At 45.6% G+C, this 24105-nt stretch overlaps 1 protein-coding gene across 4 annotated transcripts in view; it reads right to left on the bottom strand.

Annotated features, from left to right (window-relative positions):
• Positions 1 to 24105, bottom strand: part of LOC146869663 (zinc finger CCCH domain-containing protein 11A-like) — a 216049-nt gene that overhangs the window by 40531 nt on the left and 151413 nt on the right. For 3 of the 4 annotated variants that reach the window (XM_085609715.1, XM_085609699.1, XM_085609748.1), the window contains one exon: positions 21975 to 22043. The exons of the other annotated variant lie outside the window; for it this stretch is intronic. In XM_085609715.1, the coding sequence (XP_085465841.1) occupies positions 21975 to 22043 (69 nt within the window). The remainder of the gene's footprint in view (positions 1 to 21974; positions 22044 to 24105) is intronic. 4 annotated transcript variants of the gene reach the window in all.

Raw genomic sequence — 24105 nt, 5'->3', positions numbered from 1 at the left:
ACATTTTCCTTATAGTTTAGAGAGGCAGAAAAGAGCACATGTCCTAACAGCTACTTGAGAGCATGAGCATGTGGAACCTGAGTGAGTGATTAGACTAGAGCAAAGGAAATGAGCCTTGGTGACATTGAATGTGTTAGCGTTGCACACTACTATCTAAAATACCACACAGTGCTGAATACTTAGCATGGGAGTGCAGGAGAAACTACTGCCTGTGTGATAAGAGCGTGCTTCTGGAGACTGTGTATTGTCAGGTGCAAGAGAGATCTGCATGGACGCTTGCAGAACTGCATGAAGACTGCACAGATGTATGTAAGAGTACATGTGGGGTAAGGGTTAATTGCAGATTTGAACATGTAGGATCTACCTCACCCATGGCAGGAGTGGAAGGAAAATCTACCCTGTCGTTTTCAAATGTGTTAGCATTTGCCTCTCGTTTGTGAGATAGTGATTTCTGCTGAATGCAAACCATCACAGTTCAAGAAAACAAGCTGCCCCTTTCCTATGAATGCAAGTCTTACAGAACTAGACCAATACAAATTAAATCTCTGACAACAAATTCCTGTGTGCACAAAGACTCATGGTGTGATTCTAGGCAGAAAACAATATTCCTGGGTGATACCAGTACACCTTTACTTATGGTGAAGACATACTCCATAATATCTGACAAGTTCAAGGCAGTTAAATATCTTCCAAAACATAAAATGTAAAACACAACTTTAAAACAAGAATCTCATTTACATTTTTTTTTATCAAAATGCACCACATACATCCCCTCTCAAATTCATAACTCACCTTTAAAAGTAGTTAGTTGAGAAAGAAATGTGGCACTCACACAGCAGATTATCAGAGCCAGAATCTCTGAACTGTACACCTCTCAGCAGAACCAGTAAATGGCAATGTTTCCCTCTCTTTTTTCACACATATACATGTTAACTTCAAATCACAGTGCTTCCCACATTTTTTCAAATGGAAACACACATTTCTATTGGTTGCAAATTTCAACCCTTTCCAAATGATCCCTACCCCCAACATGACTTCTGCCTCCTACCATAGCAACAGGTCATGGAACACTGGTGTGAGCAGAGAGGTCAGAAGTTCAGCACACAATGTTTCTAATCCAAAGAGCAAGCGTGCTTGACTTTTCAAACCTAACAGCAAATCCAAAGTAATGTTCTGTGGGAACACATTTTTCTGAACCAATACAAAACATGCTTTTTAAAATTTAAACATACAGCCTAGTTTTTAGTGTAGAATGATCTGAAACAGCCAATGAGCTCTTTTTATTAAAAAAAAGTATGTAAGCCTCAATTTTACAACTATCTTTCTTTTCATATTGCCATTCTACTGAAAGACACCTTCTGAGTGCATCCAGATCTCCTTGAAAGATGTTCACAGTGTGGATTGTAAGTCATAGCTATGTCTTCTGGAGTGAAAAGTATGCAGAAAAAAGAGGTATTTTCAAAGACCTTGCTTTGCCAAATGTAGACATTAAATGGATTGGTCAGAGAGGGTTAAAGTGGCACCAATTAATGCCTTTGGTGAAATCCTTTCTACATCTTCCACAGCCTGACCTTATAATTGTGCACTGTGGTGGAAATGACCTAGGCACTTTAACAGGGGTAGGTCTGGAAATGCTTGTTAAGGACGCTTTTGTGCAATTGAGGTCACTTTTTCCACAAACTACCTTTGTATATTCTAATATATGCCAAAGGCAAAAGTGGAACTGGTCCAACCAATATTGTCCGCATGATTGACAAAGCAAGAAAGCACGTCAATAAGTCTGTTTCTGCTTTCCTCAGAGACTATGGTATGGGTTCTATATACCACAACAATTTGCGTTACAACATGCAAGGCATTTATAGAGGAGACTGTGTTCATTTCACAGATGAAGGCAACAGAGTCTTCCTCTTGAACTTTAGACTCTGCATCGGTACTTATTTGTAGGTACCAAAAAACACTCAATGAACACAACGGCTCTTTTTAGAGCCAACCAACATCTAAACACTTAAACTTGATTTTTTAATCTATTTTTTTAATGTTTTTTTTGCCACCATGCGCGCACCGTACGCGCACCGTGCGCGCACCCCGAGATATTTAATTTTTTTTTTCTTTTTTTGAGACCTAAGAGGTCTTTCATGGTCCCCATGAGAAGGCCTAAGGGGTCAGGGACTCTCTACCCTGCCCCCTTTTCACGTTTTCCACTTGTGTTTTTAGCTCTTTTCTGCCTCTAAATCTCAAAATGGCGGCTGGGGGGTGCGCGCACCCCGCGATTTTTTGAAAAAAAAATAAAAAATTCAAAGACATTCACCCTTCGTGGTCCTTCAGGGACCCCCTGACAAAGGCTAGGGGGTCAGGATTTCTCTACCCTGCCCCCTTTTCACGTTCTCCACCTTTCTTTTTCCCTGTCACACACACAACACACAAAATGGCGGCCGACACTTCCTGATTTCGACCGATTCGAATGTTGACTGTCATGAATCCACCACTTCAGAATTACGCTCGCGCACGTTATGGTGCGCGCACCGTGCGTGGCTATAGATATGTATGTGCTTTTAAATGCAATTTTCTCAGGAACTACTGAACAGATTGACACCATATATGCAAAAGGCACATGCCTGACCTGAGGACTACCTCTTTGCCAAATTTCAAGTAATTCTGTTCAGCCGTTCGGGCTGTACCTTCGACTAAAGGTCCTATGGGAAAATGCACTGGGAAAACGCGTTTTGGGACCCCCCTTTTTTCTTGGCCCCCGCTTGACAAATTCCCCCCCCCCCCCCCCCCGAGACTTTCAGGGTAGGAGCTGAGCAAAGCGCCCCATTAGTTTTGAAAATTTCGCGAGGATTCGTCAACCCGCGCCAAAGTTATTAAAAATAGAATTTTGAGATTTCCTATGGAAACACTATCCTAACTATAACTATCTACTGGCGACCGCCAGTAGATTATGATTATATATATATATATATTCACTGAAAAAACCATAGGTTTCAGGGGTGTTATAGTTAGCTGGACTTTTCACTTGTACAAAACCATTGAAATTCCCCCGTTATAGTTAGTTCAGCTAACTATAACTCGGGCGCCCGCAATGCACTGCTGATGACGTCACATATTACATCACTCATGACATGGTCAGTGACATCACTCATGACATCACTGATGACATCTCAAATGACATCACTGATGACATCACTGATGACATCATCCAGTGAATGTGTGTTTTTCTGAAAATTAAATATGTTTTATATATGTATATCTCAAGGTCGATGGAAGAATAAATGGGTATATAAGTGTCTAAATGGATGATTTGTTTTTGAAAAATTGATTGTGTAACTGACTGATTAAGTGTATCATAGTGAATACATGGCTTAGTGAGTAATGTTTAAATATGTAAATATCTGTATCAGTCTCTCACTTTGTGTATAAGTGGCTGCATGGGTTGGTGAGTAGCTACATGGGTGTCTATATAGGTTATTAGTTGGTTTTTTGAGTATCAGTCTGAGTGTCTGCATGGTTCGGTGGGGGGTATTACGTAGTGCATAGGTGCATGAATGAGTGACTCACTGTTTGTATGTGTTGAACACAGCATGTGTGCAGGACTGTATGGGTAGATGAGTGTGTGTATGGGTGTGTTAGTAAGTGAATGACTGTCTCAGTAGTGTCTTTATGAGTAACTACATATGTTTTAAACTAGTATATGTGACTATTGGTGTATATATGTGAGTATATGTGAGAGTGAGAGATTGAAAGAGTTCCTGTATGAATAAGTATGTGTTTCTATAAGTGATTGTTTAAAAGACTAAGTATGTGTAAGTTTCCGTAGAAGTAAGTATGGTGGTGTGTGTATAACTGTATATGCAAGTAAATGTATGTTTGATTCTTTATTAGCATGAGTGACTATGTGTGTGAGTAACTCTATGGATGAGTGGCATTGTGTAACAGGATGTATAGGTGTATGAGTACATATGATGAGTGAGTACATGTATGAGTGACTGTATAGGACTGTTGGTGAATGAGTGGATGTGTATGTGGATCTTAGAATTACTGAAGAGGTTGTTGTAACTGGTATTGGTATGTCCATTGTTTTGAAAATTTTAGTCTCTATTTTTGAATGTGTGTATCAAAGGTTATATTAGGGTGAGAGGAGGTCTGCCACTCTATCACAAGGATGATGTCATCAGTGATGTCATGAGTGATGTCACTGACCATGTCATGAGTGATGTAATATGTGACGTCATCAGCAGTGCATTGCGGGCGCCCGAGTTATAGTTAGCTGAACTAACTATAACGGGGGAATTTCAATGGTTTTGTACAAGTGAAAAGTCCAGCTAACTATAACACCCCTGAAACCTATGGTTTTTTCAGTGAATTTCTGAGGTTTTTTAAATGCTAATTCCTAACTATAACGTGCCTGAAACCTATGGTTTTTTCTGTGAATTTCAAAGGTTTTTTAAATGCTAATTTCTAACTATGCCTACAGAGATAGGACATGTGAAGAAAGAAGAAAAAATGCACAGAAAGAAACAAAAGAAGTGCAGAAAGAAGCAACAGAAGTCCTCAAATACGAAGATAAGTGCAGGAAGAAGGATAACGTGCAGAAAGAACAAAAAGAAGAGCAGAAAGAAGCCTTGTTGCAAAATCATCCTGTACCCTCAACTTTTTCAGACGGATACTGGTGGTAACTGAGCCTGACTAACCAGTCCTAGAGCCAGTGCTATGTTAAAAGACACTTAGAATACAGTGAAAACACCTACATACACTAGGGAACATTATGCGTTGGGGTCCCCCTGTGATTAGCATGACCTCCTCTGTAAGCCCCTAGTATATAAGAGGGCATGGGGATTAAAACTACCTCTTAAAACAGGCCACAGGGCGTTTTTGCACACGTTAACTCAGGCCCCGTCCCCTCCCTTCACCACTGTGTAAACACGCCCTGTGTCCATTTTTAGTTGGGAGATTAAGTTCATTTGAATCCTGAGGGTCCCTGGGGTCCAACTAGCCCACTAGGTACCTCCAGTAAGTGCCACAGAGCTGCGTTGCAGAGAGGTGTAAAAAGTGGCACGGCCTGGACCACCTCTCTGCAATGCAGCTCATTGGCGCTTACTGGAAGCACTTGGTGGGCTAGTTAGCCCCCAGGGGCCCTCAGTATTGAAGGGAAATTATATCCCCAATTTAAAACGTGCCATAGTGCGTGTTTGCACACGTCACCTCAGGCCCCGTCCCCTCCCTTCACCACTGTGTAAACGCGCCCTGTGGCTGTTCTAAGTTGAGAGATTAAGTCCCCTTGAATCCTAAGGGTCCCTAGGGTCAAACTAGACCACTAGGTACCTCCAGTAAGCGCCACAGAGCTGCGTTGCAGAGAGGTGTAAAAAGGGGCTTGGCCTCAGAACACCTGGCTGCAGCGCAGCTCCCTGGCGCATACTGGAGATACCTGTTGGGGGCGCGTTTGCAGAGTGCTGCACGGAGGGGGCATGGCCTCCTGCACGATGCCAGTCTTTTATTTATTTTAGTTTTTAAGAAGGGGGGCTGTTTGGTTCCCCTTCTTATTCTAATTTATTGGCCCTGATGACCCCATCCCCCAGGGCCAGTCTCCTAATTATATTTTTTTGACCCCAATCCCCAGGGCCGGCCACTGTTTTTTATTATTTTTAAAAAATATATATTTATAGACACACCTAGGACATGCTGGACAAACCGTACGTACCTATCACCATGACGATTTGCGTGATATTCATTAAAAGGCGACTATGCATGCAATGAATCCACGTGGAATGTATTTACACCACTAGTGAAGCTCTGACATGTCTGATGCCCTACCGTGCCTAATCCCGGTAGACACCCTTGTCGTTTATTTATACAAACTTGGGTAGCTATTGACGGGCACATTTAATACACATGCACACCAAGCCTTTCAAAGGGGATTCGACAAAAATTCGACCAAAACTATGCAAGAAACCCCCCTCACGGTTAATAAAACACACATCCACTGCCGGATGTGTAATACTTTTTATTTTACTCTCTGGAAAGGGGACGAACATCACTTGAGAGTCACAGCGCGCTCCTGACAGAGCCCAATGCTGTGTTACACCCACCATTGCCTGCCGTGTTCCACACACCTCTGTGTTGTATTCCACTAGCTAGTGCATATGCTATGACACTCTCTAGCCCATGTGCACTGTAACACCACCCCGTGAATATGTCATGCCACACTTGTCTTCGCACGGGTTATATTGCCCCATCTAACGTGCCTTTCTCGATGCCTATGTTATAACGCACAGTGCTATGCCATACATATTACAATCTGGGATCCATATCTTTGTCACAGTGCATATGCAACCTTACACTCCCCAGCACATATTTTATATTACAACTTTAGAGACTAGTTAGGTTACACAACACTGCCCTGTGCATATTACACTCCAAGGCGCATATCGCATAGCACGCGCTAGTGCCTGTGCTATCTCGCGCTCTCCAATGAATCTGTCATTGCGCACAATGTATTGCATATTATATTTCACGCCCGGTTCATCTTATATCACACTTTTTGGTGCATAGTTTATACCATACACTATATCTAGTTTTCATTTTCAATCGTGCTCTCAGGACTATGTTCTATATAACACTGTGTTCACCTACCCTTTTCACGGGCATTACATTTTGCGATAGGGGGTGGAGGGTCAGGGGGTGTTTCTGCCAAGTGAGCCCGGAGTCACAGTCACAAACGTCCTCTTCTTCCTGAATAAAAGTGAGATTATGCTGCATACTTGTTCATATTTTAAGTAGTTCGCACAGACACAATGTTTTAAAAACAATAAAGTTCCTAATACCCGCCTTCTCTGAACAGTTAGCTTGCTGCCCCATCCCCTTCCTCCCTATCCTCTGTTGTGTGAATCCATGGACTAGCCTCCTCCCTCCTTCCATGCATGGTCTGATGTGCTGCCACTGCCCTCAGTATGATGCACCAGTCCACTCCTCCTGCCCTCCATTGCCCAATTCTATGCCCCATCATTGACCTCCTGCTTAAACTCTGTGCTTAGCTTGCTGCCCCTATTCTCCTTCCCCCTGCCCTCCGATGTCTTTGTGCATGCCCCTGCTCCATCCTTTTTGCCCACCATGTCCCATGGACCTGCCACTCCTATCTACTCTGAGTGTTCTGTTGAGCTGCCACTCCCCTCCCACCTGCCTAGCATTGTCAGATGACTGTAACCTGTCCCTGTCACCTCCACCCTGCCTGTCCACATGCCATGCCCCTATCCTCTTCCTCCTGTCCTACATGGTCCATTGTACTGCCACATCCTTCTGCCCTCCCTGGTCTGTTGTGCTGCAGCTGCTCCTCCTGCCTGCCCCGTGTGGTCTGTTGTGAGGTCCCTTCCCCTGAACTTTCTTGTCTGTGCACAGGTCCTGACCCTCCCTTCTATCCTCCATCGTCCTTTGTGCATGCCCCTCCACCCTCCTTCTTGCCCATCATAGCCATTGTGCTGCCACTAACCCTCCCACTTGCCATGCATGGTCTTCTGTGCTGCCATGGCCCCTCCCACCTTCCCTGTGTGGTCAGTTAGCTGCCCCTGACCCCCTCCCACCTTCCCTCCATGGTCTGTGTGTATGCCATCACAGTCTCACTGTTGCTCTTCATGGTGTGTCTTGCTTCTAGTGCCCATCCTGCCTGACCTCCATGGCTATCTTGCTGCTCCTGCCCTGCCCCCTTGCCCCCAGCCCTACTCCCTCCCTCCTGGCTTGTCTGTTCCATTGTAATGCCCCTGATCCGTCCCTCCTGCCCTTTATGGTCTGTTATGCTGCAGCTTTCTCTCCTGTCTGTCCATTATGGTCAGCTAGCTACCATTGCCTCTTGCCCCTCTGTTCTCTGTTGTCCATGTGCATAGTCCTGTCCCCTCCCTCTTGCTTTCTATGGATTGTTGTGCTGCACTCCCGTGTGGTGTATTGTGCTGCTGCAAACCCTGATGCCTGCCCTGCAGGGTCAGTTTGGTGCACCTCTCCATGTCCCTCCTGTCCTCTGTTATCCAAGTCCATGTCCCTATCCCATTTCCTTCCATGATCCAATGTACCATACTTGCGAACATTTTGAACTTGGTAAGAGGGAGATTTTGAAAAAAAACTGGGGTATTGATTTTCCCCTTTGAGTTACATTGAAAAAGAGGATATTGTAGACAGGAGACAGATCTAATAAAGCCCATTTGAGCTTAAAAACATTGGACGTTTCCTGGCTGAATCGGGTCTGTTGGCATGTATGGTTGTACTACCATTGCCTCTTCCTTCTGCCCACAATGGTCTATTACATTGCCACAGGCTTGAAGGAGGGTAGATTTTGTATCACAGGGGGCCCCTGGCCCGTTCTGTCCACACCTGAAGTATGAGACCCTTGTCCTTGCCCTGCCAGCTGCATTTGTAGGCCGTATTAAATTGACCAGCGGGTCCTGTGTTGCTATATAATTATCCTGAGACATCCTTACCACTCAGCCAGTATAAAACCCCTGTGTAGGCCCTTCTGTTCAATATGTAGGCCTCTTTGTTAAATTGACCATAGCTCTGCAATTTTAGTGTATAGCAGTCTGAAGGCAGGTCTGCGAGGCCTTCTGCTCCAAACCAGTAGCCCCCACCCTACCCGAGTGCTCCGTGCTCGGTATCAAAGTTCAACATCCCCCTGAAGCTGTCGACATACAGTAGGCTGCATCCTGGACTGGTACTTGCTTCCTGGGCAGGTTTCCCGCTTTTAAGGAAGTGGCAACCGCAGAGCGTCAAGTTAGGAGAACGGAGGAGATTTTATACATGAATATATTGAATTCCCGTACAATACCCATTATTTTCTGCTTGCTCTATGGAACTTACGATAAGCGATTGGCCTGAGAGACTGACCTTTTCACCCAGTCCATTGTCAGCATTAAGTGGGTAAATGACGAAATGTCTGGTAAAATCTGCAGACGAAGCTTTTGGGTAGCATACGTAGGTAGATGTAGCGTGCAAAGGAGCCCACAAAATGATATAAAAAGGGAGCACCCACAGATATCGACGGACTACCTCGCCGTCTGTATGTAGGTTAACAGGCAGTGCAGGTTTTCCCCAAGAGCTGGGAGCTCTTGTCTTCCTTTGCTTAAAATGTCTTGCTCTGCTTTGCTTGAAGTATCTTATTCTATTTTACCTATATGAAATGTCATGTTATGTTTAACCATTGTTCTCTTTACTTTTGCATTTAAAAGATTTTGTATTGTAATTGCAGGAATGCTTGCTCTAAGAGTAAACGTGAGTGTTCCTAGGTAACATTTTCCTTGGTGTAACTTGTTTCTCATGATGCATTTATAGATGTGTTTTCTCTCTCTCTCTGTCAGTACATTAATTGAGATACAGAGAATATCATGACAGCTGTATGATTATCTGGATTCTGTATTTTGTACTTTATGTCTCTATTCTGCGGTTTCTTTGAAGTTGCATCTTCTCATTAAACTGCCATTGTATTCTGCCTCCAATTCCATGTCTCATATGTCTGTTTTCTTCATTTTTGGAGCAAGCGTTCCTAGGCACCCCGGCTCAAATTAAGGTGCCCCTTTTGTCCCTGACTCACTCTCCTGCTCAGTTCTGTGGTGGCTCCCGGGGATCTGGGGACCGCCCCTAGCTTCCTTGACCCGTAATAGATCTTGCCTCCAACAGCCTCTCTTGCAAGTCCTGTATTGTTGGTTTGTTGCCCCTGCCCCCCTTTCCACTGCCCTCCATAGTCTGTTGTGCTTCCACGGCCCTTCCTGCCTGCTCAGTGTGGTTAAATTGTTGCCTTTGCACCCTCCTACCTGCCTTCAATTTTCAGAGTCCGTGCCCCTGGCCTCTGCCTCTCAACAGTATCCTAATGAACAACTAGATTGCTAACATTCTATATTTATCACAAAAGTGTGGAACGCCTGACATCATCTTGATGTAATCAAAACTGTAATACCTAGAGCATTTCCTTTAGAAATTACATATATGAGAGGGTCTTATTGGCATCAAAATTATGGTTAGTGCTCTAAAAGGCTAAAATAAGGACATATTTTCTGAGTTTTCAAATAGCGACAAAGCACTTTTAAATTATTTGTTATCTTTATGTTTTTTTATCCAGTTGACCACTTGATTAAATGTTGCACTTAGGGGAGATGATGTGGTGTTACTTCCAGAACTGCAGACTTTGCAACTGGGGAACCAGGTTGAAGTTTCTGCTTCAGCTCGACATTCTGTGATTCTGGTCAAATCACTTAGTTTCCCCATGTCTACAACCAAAATGAATGTGTTCTTGTGTGATGTAACCAATGCTCATGTAAAGCACTCCAATACCTGACAAGTCTGCACTATATAACACTGCAAAAACACAAAATAATAAGTGTTTTGCACACTTCTGTCATTGGGCTATATGTGGGCTACATCTGGGTGATTGTGGGCTACATTTGGGCTCTCTTGTCTCCGGTGGCCATCTTGGGAGATTTATTTGTTATGAAGTTTCCTAATTTCCTCATGTACTGCAGTCTCCTCAGTAGGAAATGCTTTCAGTTTTTTACTTTGATTCCATCATGAAGGTATTCAGATATGTCACACATTTGCCATAAATTCTGAATGTTAGCACTCTAGTTGCTCATTAGATCATTGTAGTAAAACTACTGCACCATGGAAGTCTGCTCCTGGTATTAAAAGTGCATGTTTCAGTCTGCATGTCAGAATTTTTTTAATGAAATAGAAGAGGATTTGAGAAGTCACTCAAAATGTGCCCTCATTTTCTTTCTTCAGCATTAATCATAATTTCTATGGCAAAATGAACCTCCTCATTGTGTTCCTTTTTAAATTAAATGTTTTAAGTGTTACCAGTTTATTCCAATCAAGATGGCTTCAGGTGTGCCATACTTTTGTCATAATGAAGACAGTAATCGCTCTAGTTGTTTTTAAGAACATTCTGGGACATTCTGTCATTGGGCTATACTTGGGCTACATCTGGGTGATATTTGGGCTACATTTGGGCTCTTTTGTCTCTGGTGGCCATCTTGGGAGACTTATTTGTTATGAAGTTTCCTAATTTCCTCATTTACTGCAGTCTCCTCAGTAGGAAATACTTTCAGTTTTTTACTTTGATTCCATCAAGAAGGCATTCAGATGTGTCACACATTTGCCATAAATTCAGAATGTTAGCACTCTTTTTGCTCATTAGATCACTGTAGTAAAGCTACTGCTCACCAGGGAAAACTGCTGCTGGTATTGAAAGTGCATGTTTCAGTTTGCATGTCAGAATTTTTTAATGAAATAGAAGAGGATTTGAGAAGTCACTCAAAATGTGCCCTAATTTTTCTTTCTGCAGCACTAATCATACTTTTTATTGAAAAATGAACCCCCTCATTTTGTTCCTTTTTAAATTAAATGTTTTAAGAGTTACCACTTTAATCCAAGCAAGATGGCTTCAGGTGTGCCATACGTTTATCATAAGTAGGACTGTTAGCGCTCTAGTAGTTCTTTGGAACACTCTGGGAAGCTGCAGTAGAACACAAAGGAATCAACTGACAGTCTCTGCCCTTGTTGGATGTACATGTTTTACTGAGAATGTCAGACTTCATTCTCACATGACTGAGAAAGATAATGTGAATTTACAGAAAATAAGCTCTCAGTTTAGCCTATAGATCACCTTCCAAACCTCTGTGGTAAAAGCATGAGAAAATATTTTTCTCTCAATCATGATATCCCAGCAGAAGGCTTTTTCACATGGTGAAATCACCTTAGAACATACCACAATTCCTAAAATGAGTATGGTACCATCAACAAATGATTTATAATGTAACTAAAGTCTTAAAACCTTCTATTAACTGCAATGCTTTTTAATGAGGTGCTATCATGTATATTGGTCCCAAGATGGCTGCCAACACTTCTTGGATGAAGTGCTGACAGCCAATCAGATCTCAGGATGAGATGTGTGGTTAGGCTCCGCCCACATATATATATGCTTTTAAATGCTATTTTCTCAGGATCTACTGAACAGATTTACACCAAACCTACAAAAGGCACTTCCTTGACCTAGGGACTACCTCTCTGCCAAATTTCTAGTAATTCTGTTCAGCCGTTCGGGCTGTAGCTCTGTCTAAAGGTCCTATGGAAAAATGCATGGGAAAAACGCATTTTGGGACCCCCCTTTTATCTCAGCCCCCGCTTGACGAATCCCCCCGAGACTTTCAGGGTAGGAGCGGAGCGTAGCGCCCCACCTATTTTGAGAAATTCGCGAGGATTCATCGACCGGCGCCAAAGTTATTCAAAATAGAATGTTGCGGATTTCCTATGGAAACGTGGTCCTAACTATAACTATCTACTGGCGACCGCCAGTAGATAATATATATATATATATATATATATATATATATATATATATATATATATATATATATATATATATATATATATATATATAAAAAAATTGACAGTTCATTAACTGCAACACAGAGTTTGTTGTCTGTGTCCTGTTATGTGTATGTGGTTTGAGTTATGTTGGGAGCACGATCTTTCCGGTGAAAAAATGCATTTTGAAGCACTTAAGGGCAATCAGGGATAATGATGTTACATATCCCATGGCCAGACAATGCAACACTGTACATAGCTCCACTAAACCTGAACTTGAAAATCTCATATTTTGGAATTGACAGGATTTCGGTGAAGAGTCTGGGAAAGGTCCAAGGCAGCACCAACAGAGCACAACCAGCAGCACAAGGGTGGCCGGGTGCAAAACAGCATCGGAACTTAATGCATTTCAATGGCGATCGGTCACTGCAGAAAGAGGCTGCAGGCGCTTGCCAGGAGACCAGTCGCGATGAACCAACAGGGGGTTTCAAGACTTGCGATGCTCGTGATGTACGGACACCTAGGGTCCTCTTCTCCACAGCTGGATGCAGAGGAGTCTTTAGGCATCGGGTTTTCTTACCGGGAGCAGTAGCGGTCGAGAGGGCCTGAGTGCAGAGGCTGCCAGTGACTTCGGGGAGCCAATGAGGGGTGAAAACAGGGTGACTTGAGCTCTGGAGGACCTTATTGACACAAGTGGCCACTTCAATTTTGGCCAGAGGCGATGGATGCAGTGGTGGTTTAAGCTGTCAGGTTTGGGCGGTTTCATAGGCCTATTTTGGAGTTTCTTCAGAACAGGTCCGTTGTTCATGGGAGGTCTTGAGTCTTTTTTGAAGGCAGTCAGTCCTGCCAGGTTTCCGGAAGTCAACAGCAGTATGAGGAGTTGGCTTTGATGCAGTTTTTAATGAGGGCTGCAGACAGGCCAGCAGGGACAGCAACAGGTCAGCAACAGGTCAGCTGCTTTTCCTCTGTGCTTTTGCGGCTCTTCTGTGTCATCTCTCTTCTTAGGTCGTCAGGATCTACTTCTCTGGTACCAGGGACTCACCTAATTACTGAATTTAGGGGCGTTACAGGAATGTAGGGTAGTAGCCAGTGGGCTACTGACCCTTGGGGTCACTACGCTTCCTATATGACCTCTTCCTGTGGGGAAGTGGGCTTAACCCTGTCCTAGAATTCCTATCTATGCCATCACAAAGATTGCTACTTCTGAAAAATTGTGTCTACCTCACATTAGCCCACCTTAGCTGTGGTACTAGCCTGGAGGTGGCACGCCTACCTGAGTAGCTAATTTGGACGGGGAACCCTTATGTGGTACCTCTTTGTACGGGCAAGTGTCCCTGGATCCTGTGCCAAGGGCCTACTTTTGGCCTGCAGGTGCATATTTAATTGAGTGACCCATTTCAGGAGCCCCAGTTCCACCCCCGCCTTTTTAAACCACCCCCAGGAGGGAAGGACATCTCAGCATGTTGAATGCCTTGTCTATGTGGAGAAGTGTGGCTCACTGGTTAGAGCAGGCAGACCCTGAAGCAGAGGTCAGACCCGGGACCAGGGTTCAATTCCCGACGCGGCAGGGTCTTGAGCTCAAATGTCCATGGACTCGATAATTCTCGCTTCGGTGCCTGACCTAATCATGGGTTCACACTCTGCAACTCTGGGCATTAAGCTTGCTTAATCTCCACAACGGCCCCCCGCGGCGGGATGCCTGGCTTTCACCTTGGGGATGCCCTGTAGGGCTATCTCACAGGGAAAAGCCAGGACGGGTTCCCAAGGCAAGCGCAGAGATACCCCTTCGGGGGTCGATTCTGGCGCTATATAAGAAACATAATAATAATATGTCCAGTGAGTCATCAATGCATTGCATAAACATTATACAATACATACAAAATTACAAACTATCAAAATTATTTCCTAGACCCCAAACTTTTCATGTATAACAGGTGTCCATACACAAGAGTATATTGCGATCCACTGTGAGGTAACGCTAATGCACAAGTGAGGTATTCTATTCGCTCCACCTAAACACAATCTTTTTTCTCTGCAAATCAATAAGTATATATCACTTTAAGCTTCAATGGGTTCCTCCTTTTCCGGTAGTCTACGCGTTTCGACCCCTCTATTTGGGTCTCATCAGGACGGGGGTACGAGGAAGGACCTATAATCCAATTTAACAATATATACATACATTACTATACATTTACATACCTACGGAATACTTCAAGGTTTTGTTTGTGACTTGTTTCCATGCACTTACACCGAGATGTGCATCTAGTGTCAGTGAAAGTCTAAAGAAAGTGAAACATCAGATAGAGACATCCACACGTGTACGTAGACCCAAAGTGTGATAGAATTCTAAATCCCTTCGTATAATTCATCACCGAAAAATGTAGTTGCCTAATTCCATATATAATGTATAATTATCCACTTACGGCTCATGCTGTGAGAAACTCTACCGTGGATAAACCAACTGTGACCTTAAGCCAATAAAGGTAAACAACGCTCACTTGCAACTAACGTCTGGGGGCCATAAATGTTACGAAAGCGGCCGCTCCTGGCGTCCAAAAACGTTTAATCAAACTGGATTCCAGGTCCAGTATTATTTCTAAAATACAGAGAGAAAGTGACTAACGTGACAGCGTTGAAGAACATTTTCAAGTACGGGCTGAAAAATTACCTTATACTTTCTTTTAAATCAGGCCAATAATCTGGGCCGTATATTCACGTGTCTCTTGTAAGCCGTTACTCGCTCGGAGACAAAGAGAGGTAGAAAAGGCTTACTTTAATCTGTCCTAGATCGTGCTCGCCACGATCACCAAAATAAAGAGTGGGGCGGGAAGAACACTCACCCGTGTGACAAACTCTCGTCTCCTTGTTTAAAGGCACTCCGCATGTGTCGTGCGCCCTGCAACGCCGAGTCCGCAGCGTTCAAAAAGCGGGCGGCGGTGAACCGATTAAAATCCGGGTGAGGTCACGTGCAGACCGAACTAGTGGAGCTGGAAGAAATACTTCCGCTAGAGAAACGTATTCAGTTGCGTTCCAATGCATCGTAGTGCTACACAAAAAGCGAGCGTAGGGCTGAGTGGGCAAATACATCATTGCGTCCAAGTAAGAACAAAACAAAAACAAAGAGTTATATTTTAAGAAGCAGAAAGACTCAAAAGTACTTAATTGATAAAAGTTCTTGGAATCAAAATTTATATAAAAATACGCTGCATTTTTCTAAATTGGTCTCGGATTTATTTTTGAGTGCGTGTCTTATTTATTGTCTCTGTGAGCACAACAAATGCTTAGCACTACCCGCTGATGAGCCTAAACTGCTCGGCCACGCTACCACAAATAAACATTTAGTGTTATCAGTTGTGCCTCCATAAACCTAATAACGGTTGCCTGGACTCTTTACACAGTGTACCTCGTTTTGCTCCACTATATAAAGAGCCAGCGTCCTAAACATACCTTTGCAACTACTTGGTATATTATATCCAATACTCCACATATAAATATCATCTTTGTCAGTCTCTTTTATATCACTTTATGTTTCTACACTTAAATGTTCTGTAATTCAGGTATCCAGATCTCAATCTTACTTTTAAGTATTTATTTCTTATTATTAACCCTTAGCGTGCGTCGGACAGCCGGGAGGCGTCCTAGCACCCACCCACGGGGAAAGCCCTGGCTCTCCCCCCCCCATGGGCCGCCCTTAAAGCTGTCCCCACCGGGGACGGCAGGGGAAGTCCTTCCCCTCCCCCCACCACGTCATCTAATGACGTCAGAAGGCGAGGCGCGCTGATGTCATTGGAGGATACCGGATGTGCTGGAAGCCATTTGGTTCCAGTGCGTCCGGAGGATAGGAGGAGAGTTTCTCCTCCGGGAGGTTATTTAAAAAGGCATCGGAGGAATGGAAATGGTTTCCCTTTCCTCCAATGTCTTTTTAAGCATTCCTCCTGCACAATCGCGCATGGGGCAGATTGTATTAAAAAAAAGTAACTGTGTGCCCACTAGGCCACAAGGGATTTTTTTTTTTTAAATATGTTATTGGGAGCGGCCTCTTAAGCAAGAGCTGTTCCCCTTTGGGAATCTATTTTGGCCATTTCTGCCCCCTTGGGGGCAGATCGACCTTGTTATTCTAGGCCCAGAAGCCATTAGACACCAGGGATTGTTTTAGTGTTGTTGGGGAGCGGCCCCTTGGGCAAGGGTCGCTTCTCTTTGGGGTTCATTTATTTGGCCATTTCTGCCCCCCTTGGGGCAGATCGGCCTTGTTATTCTAGGGCCTTCTGCCACAAGGGGGGCAAAAGCCATTAGACACTAGGGATTGTTTTAGTGTTGTTGGGGAGCGGCCTCTTGGGCAAGGGTCGCTTCCCTTTGGGGGTCATTTATTTTGGCCGTTTCTGCCCCCCTTGGGGGCAGATCGGCCTTGTAATTCTAGGCCCATCTGCCCCCAAGGGGGGCAGAAGCCATTAGACACCAGAGATTGTTTTAGTGTTGTTGTGGAGCGGCCCCTTGGGCAAGAGTCGCTCCCCTTGGGGGAGCAATATGTTTTTGGGGAGCGGCCCATTAGGCAAGGGTCGCTCCCATTTGAGGAGCATTTATTTGGGCCATTTCTGCCCCCCCGGGAGGCAAATGCAAAATCAATCAATCAATCAAGCATTTGTATAGCGCGCTACTCACCCGGAGGGTCTCAAGGCGCTTGGGGGAGGGGGGTCCGCTACTGCTCGAACAGCCAGGTCTTGAGTTGCTTCCTGAAGGAGAGGTGGTCTTGGGTCAGGCGGAGGTGGATGGGTAGGGAGTTCCACGTCTTGGCAGCCAGGTAGGAGAAGGATCTTCCTCCTGTTGTGGCTCTTCGGATGCGGGGGACGGCGGCGAGGGCGTGGCTGGTTGATCGAAGCTGGCGGGTGGGAGTGTAGAAGGTCAAGCGGTCGTTGAGGTATCTTGGGCCTTGGTTGTGGAGAGCTTTGTGTGCGTGGGTGAGGAGTCGGAAAGTGATTCTCTTGCTGACGGGGAGACAGTGCAGGTTTCTCAGGTGTACGGAGATGTGGCTGTGTCGGGGAATGTCCAGGATGAGGCGTGCTGAGGCGTTCTGGATGCGCTGGAGTCGTTTCTGGAGTTTGGCTGTGGTTCCGGCGTAGAGGGAGTTGCCGTAGTACAGTCGGCTGGTGACGAGGGCCTGGGTGACCCTCTTCCTGGTTTCGGTGGGGATCCACCGGAAGATCTTACATAGCATGTGTAGGATGTTGAAGCATGATGCGGAGACGGCGTTGACATGTCTGGTCATGGAGAGGGAGGAGTCCAGGACGAAGCCCAGGTTGCGTGCGTGGTCTGTTGGTTTGGGTGCGCTGCCAAGGGCAGGGGGCCACCAGGAGTCGTCCCAGGCGGAGGGTGATAATCCCAGGATGAGGACTTCCGTCTTATCTGAGTTCAGTTTCAGGCGGCTGTTCGTCATCCACTCGGCTACGTCTTTCATCCCTTCGTGTAGGTTGGTTCTGGCGGTGGCGGGGTCGTTGATGAGGGAGAGGATCAGCTGGGTGTCGTCGGCGTAGGAGATGATGTTGAGGTTGTGTTGGCGTGCGATGGCTGCGAGGGGGCTCATGTAGACGTTGAAGAGGGTGGGGCTGAGTGATGATCCTTGTGGTACGCCGCAGATGACTTCGGTGGCCTCGGATCTGAACAAAAAACTATTGATGGACAGAATGCAGAACAATGTCATACATTCACCCACCCCAGTACAGCGATCTGGGCCTAAATCCATCGTTTTTATGCTCACCATGCCATTCCAGTTTGGACCCAGCCATATGCAAATCAGTCTTGACCCTGTGCCCAATGGAAACAGGTCAGCCCGAACTGCTAGGCCAGGCCCTCCCCGGACTGGAGACAAGCATCCTAGGACCGGTTTCGGGGTTTCACCCCTCTTCAGCCAGGATAGCTTGATTCCAGTGGCATGGAGAGCACGGGACTCACGTCTGAGCATACCCGTCCCACTCGGTGTGACAAATGCAAAAAGAACTATTGATGGACAGAATGCAGAACAATGTCATACATCCCCTTTGGTATCGCTTTGTTCCCTTCGGGAGGGCAGACCGGCCCAAATAAAAAAATTCATTTTATTATATGCCCACTAGGCCACCAGGGATTGTTTTAGTGTTGTTGGGAGCGTCCCTTGGGCAAGGGTCGCTCCACTTTATGGGGTGATTATTATGGCCGTTTTGGCCCCCTTTGGGGGCAGATCGGCCATATGTTTTCAGGCCCATCTGTCCCTTAGGGGGGCAAAAGTAACTAGACACCTGGGCTTTTTAAATGTTGGTGTTGGGGAGTGACCCCTTGGGCAAGGGTTGCTCCCCCTTTATGAGGGTAAATTTATTGGCTGTTTTTGCTCTGCGTGAGGGCAGATAGGCCTTTCGCTTTTAGGCCCACCTACCACCTTTGCTTGGCTGGTGGATAGTGTGTGGACTAGTGCATTTTTTGCATATGTGATTGTAATGTTTTATTTCTCCTTTTTATTCTAGTACAAAGCTTTTGTTTCTTGTTTGAGGTTTCGGCAGTGGTTGATCTGCAGTTTTGTATATTTGCATTTTTTTGGTAAGAAATACATTTGCGTTGTGTTTACTCCAAATGAGTATTAATGTCATGCATGAATGAATTTTTTGTAAGTGGTGTCATAATAGCAGCATATTTAGTTTTGATATTCTTTGCGATGTGTTTTGCATGGTCTGATGTGTAATTTTCTTTTCTTTTTCGGGACTCGCATACCTGCGTTGCAGCACGCTTGCGCTGCTCGCTCTGCGAGGCTTCTTGTAATCGGGATATTTCCGAAGTGGAGTTTAAGCACCGCCCATCTTTTTGATTGGCTGGTGTCATCGCCTATGGTAAACGCTGGCTTTTTATCGTAAATGAGGCTTTTTAGTCCCTCCTGGTTACCGTCCTGTTTCCTTTTGGCCCCGCCCACCCGGACTGGATCGTTTACTTGCGGCATTACACCCACGGTCTCCATAAGTCAGTAAGCACTTTTTTTTTTAATTTGCAGTGCGGTCCTCTTACTTTAGGGACCGCACTTGTTTATTTAATTCATTTGCCGCTTATTTAATTATTTTGCCGTGCAAGCCTGCGGCCGCTCTTGGACTTTAATTATTTTGCCGTGCTTGCCACTTTCACTTTTGCAGCCGTGCTGGTTATTTCCATTGCAGGGCTTGACTGAAGGCCAATCGCAAAACTCTGTGCTTTTGAAATACTCCTGCTTTAGACATTTTGGGCTCATGGCCGTCTAAGTCAGTCTGAGGCTGCCTAACTGCAAACACCCAAGTCTCACAGTATTTTAAAAGCTTTGTAAACATTTGTTGGCTGTCTGCTACTTTTAATGTCTTTAATTGCACCCCCTCCCCCCTTTATCCGAAATCCGAAGCGTGCATTGATGCACCGACTTAAGGGTGTCTTAAAGGCCTTCTTTCTGCGAGGATGTCTTGGGCTAGTGCCCTTTGACCGGTGTTGATCCCATCCGAGTTACACTTTTAAAGTGATCATTCGTAAATAGCCGTTTCAGGAGTGAACGTGTTGCAAGAGCCGTGGGTTCCCCACACTGGAAAAATGCTTGTTATGTGGAAAGTACCATTTTATTACACAGGATAGACAGTGCCATAATGTGTGCCAGGTTTTTAGCCCAAACTAGCATATATTTTATTGGAGTGAAGTCTGAAGCCTCAGCGAGCATTCTTCACCTAATGCTGCCGCTCTAACTAACTGTGCACCACATGTTCTTGGGAGCGTCCATGCTTCCTCACGATAGAGGCGCGTCTCGGGCTAATGCTTGCGGTGGACGCTTCCTGCCTGCACCTGTGTCCCTTTTAAACCAAAGATTGTCTTCTTTTGTGCGCGGCCTTGTCCTGCCTTGGAATGTAAACAGCTCTTTTGTACAACTGGCTGACGCCTGGAGGCCGGGCCTGCCCTCAGATCTTTCTCAGCAACATGTTTAAGCCGCAGGGGGCTGGTGTCTACCAGACTTCCTCAGGTGGAACATGTTTTTATCGTCCTTTATAATGGTCTTCCCTTGCGATACAGAACCTTTCAGTCTGGTGTAATGTGGGAACTACACTTGGGACGGTTCTAATACGTCTTTTTGCGACAATATTCTTTGAATCACAATCCATACGCAGACCACTTAAATTTTCACAGTTTTAGTTGGTTTTAAGCAATACTGTAACTGGAATCGTAACTATGGGGATGACTGGAGACCCCAGAGTGGGTGGGTGGAGCCTCACCAGGTTGGGGAGAGAAGCCCTTTGCAGCATAGCCAATCCTAGAATTGTGTTCCTGTGCACAGAGCCAACAGGACAGCCACTTATCCACCCCCCTAGCCCCCAGTTCTCCTGGGCTCACTTCCGCCCACTTCCTTCTGCATAGCGCAAACCAAGCTAACGGGCAGCAGAGTCCTGTACAGGGTAATTAAATTTCACAGTAGATGGCTATCTGTCCCTCTGAAACATGTGCTTCAGTGCACTTAATTGCAAGGCTGAAGCCCCACATGGCTTCCAAATTGTTCTTTCCAAGCTCTATGATTTAAGAACAAGCATTTGCAATGCATGTCTCACATTTACACGAGTTTGACCTATTGGCATTGTAAGTGACGATGCCTTTTATTTATGTTTTGGTTTTTTAAACCTAAATAAAAGGCATTGCCATTTACAGTGCCAATAGCTTAAACTCTCGTAAAAGCGAGACCTATTGCATTGCAAATGCTTGTTAATGGGATATTGTTGGTTCTTACTGTGTCTGTGCAGAGTAGGTGGTGGTGGTGGTGAGTCTAGCTGCTTCTGGCAAGTGAGTGGTATAGTGTTGGAGTATAAAGGGGTGAGGAAGTTCCGCAGTTAAACCCCCCCGAAGCCCTGAGAGACCAATGGACTACTCACCTTGGTTACCGTGTGCCGCGGATGAGGAGAAAAATCCTGTAGTGCACCAAATGCTAACCAAGCACTATCCTTCCCCTTCCCAGGGCGGAGCTACCGTGGTTACGGGATCGGAGCCAATCCAGATCGAGGACGTGAGCGAGGAAGGCGAATCCGGTGCCCTGAGGTGTGTTGTAAAGGAGCCGGAGACAGAGAGGAAGGTTGTTGTCAGGAACCGGGAAGACGCAAAGGAGGATTCAGTGGAGAGCGGTTCCAGAAACGAGACCGGACGAGCAGACGACCCCCCAACACGGGAAGACCCCGACGCTCAAGAAGACCCAGATATGTGGTGGGAAGAGCGGTGGGCGCCGGGAGATGCGCAGGAGCCGCCGCAACCCAGGAAATCTGCGGCTTGCGGCAGTACATGCTGCGGGCACAAGGGTGTGTTGGTAGGTGGAGGGTGGAGTAAGGAATCTTCAAGGCCGCATTAGAAAGGTTCAAGCACCGATTCTCGGTGTTAAACGGCCTTGAGAAATTGTTCACCCTCCTCCCTTTCCTGCCTCACTATCCAGCACTACCCCACCCCCTTTCCAGGGAAAGATACTTGTTCCAAATCGGAACGTTCAAGAAAGCAATTAAATCTGGGCAACAAAACAAAAGCCCTAAAGATAAAGTGTACCCTATATATTTTTTTTAAAATTATTTTATGTTGACACTTCCGTGATTCACCTGGGTGTGGTGGAAGAATAATTCCCCTTCCAATTCATACATACTTACCGCTTCCTTTTGTTGTGTTGTTCCATCCCTCCAAGCCTCCAGGGAACCTGTCCACCGGCAGGGGAATACCTAAAGAAGGAAGAAAGAAGCGGAAGAGCGTGAAGAAACGTTCTAAAGACATTCAGAACAGCCTTATATATGCATGCATATGTAAAGATTTTCCTATAACGAACTTGTACAATTGAAGAATAAAACCACCACTATTAACCAATTACGGCCTCCTCGCTTCTGTTTCCGCCCATCCCTCCGACAGGTGGTGTCAGAAGTGGGAACGGGGGAAATGGAGGCCGTCGTGACCAAGATTGCGGAAGGACAAGAACGTCTAGAGAAAATCATGGGATGCTTTCTAGAGGTGGCAGAGGCAGACAGGGAGGCAGACAGGGCACAAAACCCTTCAAGAACAGTCATTCTCAGGAATCTATGATCGGCAAGTTAGCAGAAACCCTCGGTTAACCAAGAGGACATACCACCTTGCCCTCAGTTGTTTTACAAAAGTATGCCCCCGGAGAAGATCCTGATTTATTTTTCTCAAACTTTGAGAGAATGGCCAGGGCTGCTATGTGGCTGGAAGAGAAGTGCGGACAATATTTAGGCCCTCTTCTAACAGGAGACCTACAAGCAGCTTACCAGGCGGCCAATCAGACCGGTACCAACCCCTATTCGGAAGTAAAACAGAGTATCCTGGAATGTATGGGCATAGATTAGGAGACTCATTGGATTAAGTTACGCCAGATGAAGGAAGGGCCTCAAGAAAACCACAGAGCTCTATATTTCAGGGTGAGAGACATGGTAGAGAGATGGCTGAAACCAACAACATCATCCAAAGAAGAATTCATAGAAAATATCTGCCTGGAGCAGTTTTTAACATCTCTACATCCACCGATACAGAGATGGGTCAGGCAACAAACCATCCTTACATTAGACAGAGCGGTGGAAGCAGCAACGACTTACTTCCGGGCTCAAGAGCTACTAAGAGGAAGAGACGACACTCCGTGGAAACAGTCTGGGGGGGCACCCACAAGACCCACCAAGACTCCCTCAAACCCCCGAAGATCCGAAACAGTGACTCTGACCCCGGGTCCTGTGACCATACCACCATGATCCTTCCACAAAGGATCCTTGAAGCAGAAGGATCCTTGAAGCAGGACTTGACACGTGCTCTACAACCATTAAAAGAGGTATTTTCCTTGATCCCAGGTAGAACAACGGTCATAGAGCATGAAATTCATACCCTGCCTGGGAAGAAGGTGAGGTTACGACCATATCTTATCCCTGAAGCCAGGTGGGAAGCAATAGACCAAGAGATTCAGCAAATGTTAGCACTAGGGATCATTGAACCGTCCAAAAGTGAATGGCGCTCCCCGATAGTCATAGTGCCGAAACCCGATGGGTCTATTAAATTCTGTATAGATTTCTGCGAAGTAAACAAAATATCCCAATTCGATGCATATCCCCTTCCCAGGGTTGATGAAATGATAGAAAGACTCGGGAAAGCCCAGTATGTCAGCACATTGGATTTGTGTAAAGGCTACTGGCAGGTGCCATTAAGAGAACAGGATAGGGAAAAACAGCTTTTTTCACTCCCAAAGGCCTTTATCAGTTTAGAGCAGAGTTCTTCAATCTGTGGGGCGCGCCCCCTGGGGGGGCGTGACACCATCTCAGGGGAGGCGCGCACTCCACTCTAAGAACTCCGGTATGGTTGGAGGGAGGGGAAATCGATGGGGCACTACGTGCCCATGTTTTTGTCTAGCTAACTCTCCCAGGAGGGGCTTAATTCACAGAGCTGAAATGCTTCAGCTGCAGTGGGAGGCAGGAAGTCTCCTCTGCTAAAACCGAAAGCAAACGAACAGACAGTCCTGTTCCTTTGCGTTCGATATCACAGCAGAGGAGACCCCTTGCCTCCCATTGCAGCTGAAGCATTTCAGCTCTATGAATTAACCCCCTCCTGGCAGAGTTAGCTCTTCCAAGAAAGGTAACAAAGTTTCCAGAGACGTTTTAAGGCATGTGGAAAGTGGGCTCTGGCCCAGGGCCCCAGCCTTTCAAAGGAGTTGGGGGGAGAGGGGCTGAAAGAGCCAGCTCTGTTCTAAAGTCTTGCCCTCATGACCTTGAATTTTTTTTAACACAATGTTGT

Source organism: Triturus cristatus, chromosome 1_1 (assembly GCF_964204655.1).
Source record: "Triturus cristatus chromosome 1_1, aTriCri1.1, whole genome shotgun sequence".
Lineage (NCBI taxonomy): Eukaryota > Metazoa > Chordata > Amphibia > Caudata > Salamandridae > Triturus > Triturus cristatus.
This window is presented reverse-complemented; position numbering and strand designations above follow the sequence as displayed.